We start from the raw sequence: 7611 nt of genomic DNA on the forward strand, positions 1-7611 counted from the left end.
GGCCGAGGCGGCGCCGGCGGCCGGACAACCGGTGGAGAGCTTCCCGCTGGATTTCACGGCCGTGGAGGGCAACATGGACAGCTTCATGGCACAGGTCAAGAGCCTGGCGCAGTCCCTGTACCCCTGCTCGGCGCAGCAGCTCAACGAGGACCTTCGCCTGCACCGTCTGCTCAACACGTCGGTGACCTGTAACGACGGCAGCCCCGCGGGGTAAGGCCCCGGCCGTCCGTGCGCGCAGGGCTCAAAGCGGGACCCTCCCTACCGGCGGGCAGTTCTGTCCCCACGCCCAGGGAACGGGATCTCGTGTAGCGACCTGGGGGTGCGACTAGTTGACCCCCTGAGTGGGGGTGGCCCAGCGCTTGCAGGCTTCGTCCCTGGTCAGCCCAGACATTGACCCCTCGGCCACCCGCGTCAGTCCCTCTGCGGTGTCCTTCGGCCACTGAGCGGGGAAACAGCAGTCGGCCCGTGGCCCCCTCCCCGGCTAGAGAAGGTGACACGGGGGCACAGGGACCCCGGGGAGCCCTGCTGTCCCCTGACCCTGGCCGCCCGCCTGCTCCTTCCCCGGTAAGAAGGCAAGACCGCCAGGAATGCCAGCGCCAGCTGAATTGTTGTGGGCATGGAGAGGGCACAGGTAGAATAGAAGGAGCCGGTGCCGCACTTTACCCACCCACTCACCCCTAGCCCTGAGGTCGATGTAGGACTTATGCGAAATTGGAGGTGGATGAGGCATGAATACCCAGGCCCCTCCGCAGGTTAACCACAGCCCAAGGAACTGGCCATTAGGTCGACCTCGGTAGCAAGGTTGTGACGTCCCTTCTGTGCCCTCCTGGCGCGCCCACCCCACCCCCGTGCCCCACGCACACGCCTCTAGCGAGGTGCCTCGCTGAGCCCCTGAGGAGCCAGAGCCCAGCCTGACCCATCCCCCCGACGGCCGCCCGCGCCGAGGTTACAGCCGGTTCCGAGCCAGGCGGGCAGTGGGGATTTTCCACAGACCATACAACCCCTCGTAGCTCTTCCTCGCCCCACGAGCGCCACCTCCCGGGACCCGCCGGGACCGGCCGCTGACGCTCACCCAGCGCGTTCGCTCCGCGTGGGGTGGCCGCCGGCGCCCCCGTGCGGTCACAGCGCTCGCCCACCGGGCGACAGGTGGAATAACTCTTTGCTCCCTGGAGCGGGGCGCGGGCTGGGGGCGTTTTGACCCCGGTCCTGCTGCCCTGTTGACTGCGTGTCCCGCCCTCCCGTGTAGCTACTACCTGAAGGAGTCCAAGGGCAGCCGGCGGTGGTTGCTCTTTTTGGAAGGTGCGTCCGTGGCCGAGGCGGCGGGGCAGGCGTGGGTCCCCGGGCGCGGGTCCTCAGGTGCGGGTCCTGAACGTGGTGACTCTGCCTGCAGGCGGCTGGTACTGCTTCAACCGTCAGAACTGCGACTCCCGGTACGACACTATGCGGCGCCTCATGAGCTCCAAGGACTGGCCGCGCACTCGCACAGGTGAGCAGCGGGGGAGTGGAGCACAGACCCCGCCATCGCCCAGGACGCTCCCCCTGGAGGGGCAGCAGCGTCTTGGAACTACATTTTGGAGTCGTCTAAGCAGCACCCCCAAAGTCGCTTTCTAGGGCCCTGAGCGGACCCATGCGCCCTGTCCCCGGCTGACCTGGCTTGTCTCTCAACTTCCTAACGGCTGGGACTCCTACTTCCACTAACTGGGGAGATCTCGCGCGCGGCTGCTCTACGCCGGCATCCCTGGGTTCACGCCAGTGGCGGGGGTGGAGGAAGGGGATCACAGCAGCTATCCCAGGAGTCTGCAGACCCCAGCTCCGGCTTCCCCTGCCACCTGGCAGGAACCCCGTTTCTCTGATGCACCCTCTTTGTCCTCCCTCTCCCAGGCACAGGGATCCTATCCTCACAGCCCGAGGAGAATCCACACTGGTGGAATGCCAACAGGGTGTAAGAGGATGTGAGGGGCCCTTGGGTTGCGGGGGAGGTGGGGTCTGGTCCTACCTGGGGAGGGCTTTCTTGGGGGTGGTCTTTGAAGGCTGGTCCTATCTAGTATGTGGTCCTTCTGTGGAGGGGGTTGGTTTTTCCTGGGGGTGGCCCTTCCTGGGGGAAGGGCTGTATTTACCTGGAGGCAATTCTTCTTGGGGTAGCCATGCTTTCTGGGGGGTGGCCCTTGGGGGAGCAGTCATTTCTGGAGGGGGTTGGTCCTTATTGGAGAGAGATCCTTTCTGGGGGTGGTCTGAGGGGCTGATCCTCCTTCCTGGCAATCACTGGCCACAGGGTTGACTTTGGTGCCTCCCCCCTTCTGTCTGTTGCAGCTTCATCCCCTACTGCTCCAGTGATGTGTGGAGTGGGGTGTCCTCCAAGTCTGAGAAGAGTGAGTTCCCTGCCCCCTCCGTCTTGGTCTCTCCTTGGTTTGGAGAAAGACAGGGATTCTAAGGTCTACAGACTCCTCATGTGGAGGCCACCAGGATACCAGCTTGTCTCCTGCTGGCCTATCACTTGGAGAGGGGGCCCTACATGGCTACATGTGCTTGCCCCACCTCCCTCCAAGCTGTCCAAGCCACAGGAAGAACCCCTAGCTGGACCCAGAAGCCCCTCCTCCCATCATCTGGGGGTGGGACGTCTTACTGTCTGCCAAGGCCCCAGGGACCCACTCAAGTCTCCCCTTTTTCTGTACAGACGAGTATGCATTTATGGGTGCCCTTATCATCCGGGAGGTGGTACAAGAACTTCTGGGCAAAGGGCTGAGCGGGGCTCGGGTGCTGCTTCTGGCTGGGAGCAGGTGGGTCAGATGGAGGGGCAGAGCGTTGGGGATGGGGAATTGCGGGTGAGAGGGGCTGGACCAGTGGGGCTGGATGGGAGAATCTTTTAGGCAGATGTGCCTTTGGGAGTCCCAGAGGTTCTAGCCTTGCCAAACCTAAGCAGGTAGCCAGGAAGGGGTGGGGAGCTAAGCCCTGAGAGCTGACATCATTTGGGTGGCTTGAGATTTGGGTCCAGAGTGGTCTATGCTGGAATAGCAGGTGTAGCTGGCTTCCATGGGCTGGATGGGAGGGAGAGCACAGGCTGTCCTCACCTGGGAGGTGGTGGAGTGAGGAGCTATGGAGGAAGGCATCTTCTCCTGGGGTTGGGAGCCCATTAAGGCAGGGACCACCCTGTTCAGCACCACATGCCCCCAGGCACACTCAGGGGCCACCTCGGTAGTAGATAAAGGACCACAGAGTTCACTCTCAGATGAGAAAATTGAGGGAGAAAGGGAAGGAGAGATGGGGGAGCACCCAAGCGCCTTTCTGCCCAGGGCTTTGCAGTGAACCTTTTATGGGGGCATGAGCTCAGGACAAGTAGGCTCTGGGAGTCCCTCTCTGCCACCTGGCCTCACCTCAGGCTTCCTTGCAGCGCTGGCGGCACAGGTGTGCTGCTGAATGTGGACCGTGTGGCCGAACAGCTGGAGGAGTTGGGCTACCCGGCTATCCAGGTTCGGGGCCTGGCTGACTCAGGCTGGTTCCTAGACAACCAGCAGTACCGCCGCACTGACTGCGTCGACACCGCCACCTGTGCCCCCACTGAAGCCATCCGCCGTGGCGTCAGGTGCCCGTCCCTCACCTGCTGGGTTTGTGTACTGGTGGCAGGGCTGTGGGGAGCTCCGCAACCTGATTCCTGCGTGTGACCCCAGGTACTGGAAAGGGGTGGTCCCCGAGCGCTGCCGCCGTCAATTTGAGGAGGGTGAGGAGTGGAACTGTTTCTTCGGATACAAAGTTTACCCCACCCTTCGCTGTGAGTGAGAACCTGGGGGGCCCGAAGCAGCAACAGCTGGAGGGTGGGTGGTTTATCACTCATACCCCACACTGTGGGGAGGCCTTGGCTGAGCCGTGCCCCCCCCCCCCCCCCGGTCTCAGGCCCTGTGTTCGTGGTACAATGGCTGTTTGATGAGGCACAACTCACGGTGGACAATGTGCCCCTCACGGGGCAGCCCGTGCAAGAGGGCCAGTGGCTGTACATCCAGAGCCTGGGCCAACAGTTGCGGGACACACTCAAGGATGTGGCGTGAGTGTCAGGGCCCAGCCCCTCTGCATACTTCATGAGCACCCCGATATGCCAACCTACTCCAGGCCAGGGTGGACCCAGGCCAAGGATGGCTCTAGATGGAGGGCCTGCTGGGGAGAGCATGGAATCGTGGGTAAGGATGGAGAAGAAGGTGTTGGATGTGGGGGGCTCACACTGCATCTCCCCCACCCCCCACCCCCAGGGCCAGCTTTGCTCCTGCCTGCCTCTCCCACGAGATCATCATTCGCAGGTCTGTATTAGCTGGTCCTTCAACATCCATGGTTACCCCTACAATCCCTCACCTGTCTGCTCACCTCTTGGGTGGCTCCCACGTGATCCCACTGGGTCTCTGCCCACAGCCATTGGACAGACGTCCAGGTGAAAGGCACCTCGCTGCCCCGTGCACTACACTGCTGGGACAGAAGTCTCCAGGACAACCACAAGGCCAGCCGGGCCCCCCTGAAGGGTTGTCCAGTCCACCTGGTGGACAGCTGCCCCTGGCCCCACTGCAACCCCTCATGTCCCACCATCCGGGACCAATTCACGGGCCAGGAGATGACTGTGGCCCAGTTCCTCATGCACATGGGCTTCGATGTGCAGACTGTAGCCCAGCAGCAGGGCCTAGAACCCAGTAAGTTGCTGGGGATGTTAAGCAGCGGGAGCTAGGGGTCCTGGGGGGCAGTATTCAGAAGACCCCATGCCACCCCACCCGCCAGGACTCAGCAGCTTCCCTGCCCCTGCCACTGCCTCCAAGCATCCTGCGATGGCCTAGCTGCGGCCTGGTGACCCTCCTGGCCCCACCACCTCCCCCCCAGCCTCTAGCCCACGGAGGGGGGGGGAGCCAGAAGCACTGGATTCCTCAGCCCAGAAGGCCCCTCCCAGCCTGCCCTAGCCTCTCCTGCCTTTTTGTATTATTTTATAAAGTGACTTTTTTTTATTACTTTTAATTTTTTTAAAAGGAAAAATGAATGAGAAATATATAATGAATGATATTGTTTTGTAAAATATTTTTTTTAAATAATGAAAAAAAAAAAAAGACAACCAAAGACCCTCACCTTGCTGAGCTGTTTCTTTGAATGGTGGCTCCTTCCTCTCCCCCTGCCTTCACCTGCAGGGCAGCAGAAGGGGAGAGACCCAGGGGACTCCTACAGGCCCACCCCACCCAGACCCTCACATCCCTTCAGTAAATACAGAAGCCCCGCCCTCAATGCCTGCCCCCAGGCTAGCTGGGGCTGGTCACCACTTTCTAACACAAATGACCACAGCTGGCTGGTTTTTAAAGTTGAGGTGAAATTCACATAGCAAACAAGTAACCATTTAAAAGAGAACAACTTTGCAGCGTCTCAGTTCTCTCCTGCTACTCTACCAGCAATTGGGTGACTAACCAACAGGAATGTGTTTTCTCACCGCCAGGGGGCGGCAAGTCTGGTTTCTGGATCTAGGAGAAGGCTTTCTCTCTGTGGGCTCTGGGAAAAGTACTTGATTCCACGTAATTGTCTCAACCATCTCTCTGCCTTTCTTAAACTTTTATATCTCCAAAGAGATGGACTCTAGAGATGGACCTGCGAAACTAACACTGTCTCATTAATGTAAGGAAGACAGCCCACTCCCAAATGACATTATAACCACAGGGATGGAGTTAGGATTTACAATGCTGGTTGTAAATTCAATTCAATCCCTAAGGAGTGCTGTTTAGGACATTCACGATTTTGTATGATCACCCTCTGTCTCTCTCATTTAAAACTCTCTCACCCCAGAAAGACACCTTGTATTCAGCTAATGTTTCTGAGATGTTTTCATTGTATATATTTTACACAATGATACTCATACTTGTTCCTGGCTCAAAATTCAAACAACGCAAAAGAGAGGGTTTATTTTTAAGTTAAAAGTTCTCCCCTCTTGTCCAGCCACAAGCCAGCTAATTCCTTTCCTGAGAGCAACCAACCTTGGGATCTCAGGAACTTTCCAGAACCATTCTATCTGTCACCCAGAAAATGTATGCACCTACATACATACGTACAGGGGGACACCACCATGGAAAAAGTCTATTACCTTTTCATTCCATTTCTCCACAAACTTTTTGAAGCCCCCTCTTGAGTGGCTCATTTAATGCTCACCCTGGAGGGCTGTTCCCCGATGCGTGGGAACTACCATTGGATGGCGCTCCTATTGTGTGGATGAACTTGGTCTTTGGCCCGCTCGCCAAGTGCAAAATGTGTGTCTTTTTGAGTGCAGCAGTGTTGTGGGAATAGCTATGAGTGGGCTGGGCGGGCCATAGAGCTGGTACAACTGAGTTTCCTTGGAAGGAGGGTGAGTTTTCAAGTCTATACCGAGCACTGCACATGGACCCAGAGGGCAGGGAGGGTGCCACAGGCCCCTAGGAGGGCCACAGACAGGACTCTCTGCATGGATAGTGGGCTTCGGGGAGGGGGGCGAGGAGGCTGGGGAATGCCCTGCCTGGGGAGAATGGAATTGGAAGGACGGCTGGCTCCCAGCAGTCAGGGCCATGAGGGACACCGAAGGTGCTGCTTAGAGACCGAACCCTCTTTGTGCACACAAGATGGCAAGCGGCCACAGTGACATCAGCACCGTTAACGAGTTACTGCTCTGTGTGTGTCGGGCCAGGCGACTCGAGGGCGGCTCTGTGTGTCTGGAACTTGGGGGGCCCATGAATACGACACTGTGGGCCAGCCCTCATGGGGTTTCACCAGATGAATACTCACTTCTGTCCCTGTGTCCGAGGACTTTGCCAGCAACTGGGGAGAGAGGCCAACTCAGCTTAGGCGTGATGTTCAGTCTGCTTAGCTTCTCACTTCGGGGAAGGGTGACAAAGGGAGATGGAGGATGAAACAAGAACACAGCCCAACAGAGGGATTCTACAAAGTACCCCAGCCGTCATCAAAACCAAGGATCGGCTGCGGCATACAGAATCCTGAGGAGAGAGGGCAACAAAACAAAACGCCAGGTGGGTCCTAGAAAACGGAGAGAAGCTGACTTCAGTTAGTAACAATGTATCAATAGCAATTCAACAATTGTAACAAATGTCCTCTGCACAGGAGACACGGCCTGAGGGGCACATGCGCACTCTACTACCTTCCCAATTTTTCCACAGATCTAATACTTAAAATCAGTGCCTGAAAAAGTTCTGGGAAAATATATTTTAAAGTATAGTTTTTAAAATTCAGGCAAGAATATATGAGGATGAATAAAAAATTATCCACATTCTGGCCATAGAATTTATTTGAATCAACTTTTAGAAAAGACAGATACATCTTTTTTTTTTTAAACACAATCTCCTTACTTTTCAACACACTGTGTCCAGCTTTCAACAAGCTTTCATATTCCGTTATTTAAAATGTTTCAGGCTGAGCTGCGAGCCACAAATGCACAACTGTCTTCACTTCTTCATCCTCCAAGGACTGCTTTAGGGGACCAAACAGGTGAAAGGCTGATGGAGCAAGCTCAGGACTAGAGGGAAGATGCTCTAATACCTCTCAAGACCAAGTTTTTGCAAAGTGTCAACAATATGTGGACATGCACTGTCATTTAAGGTCACAGTGCATTTACAATAGCAG

At 56.9% G+C, this 7611-nt stretch overlaps 1 protein-coding gene across 1 annotated transcript; it reads left to right on the forward strand.

Annotated features, from left to right (window-relative positions):
• Positions 1–10: 10 nt before the first annotated feature.
• NOTUM (notum pectinacetylesterase homolog (Drosophila)) lies at positions 11–4702 on the forward strand. The gene is made up of 11 exons (XM_006869493.1): positions 11–210; positions 1247–1299; positions 1391–1486; positions 1882–1942; positions 2311–2369; positions 2675–2777; positions 3389–3580; positions 3666–3766; positions 3889–4036; positions 4239–4286; positions 4396–4702. Exons 1-11 carry the CDS (start codon positions 74–76, stop codon positions 4700–4702), a joined length of 1305 nt encoding a protein of 434 aa, XP_006869555.1. The 5' UTR covers positions 11–73.
• Positions 4703–7611: the final 2909 nt, after the last annotated feature.

This window comes from Chrysochloris asiatica, unplaced genomic scaffold (assembly GCF_000296735.1).
Source record: "Chrysochloris asiatica unplaced genomic scaffold, ChrAsi1.0 scaffold00132, whole genome shotgun sequence".
NCBI lineage: Eukaryota > Metazoa > Chordata > Mammalia > Afrosoricida > Chrysochloridae > Chrysochloris > Chrysochloris asiatica.

Bases quoted from the DNA above. Each gene is read 5' to 3' on its own strand.
- NOTUM (XM_006869493.1), top strand. From the start codon at position 74: ATGGACAGCTTCATGGCACAGGTCAAGAGCCTGGCGCAGTCCCTGTAC. The intron at 1,943-2,310 runs GTAAGAGGATGT...TGTCTGTTGCAG, and splicing joins TGGTGGAATGCCAACAGGGT to CTTCATCCCCTACTGCTCCA. The intron at 2,778-3,388 runs GTGGGTCAGATG...GCTTCCTTGCAG, and splicing joins CTGCTTCTGGCTGGGAGCAG to CGCTGGCGGCACAGGTGTGC.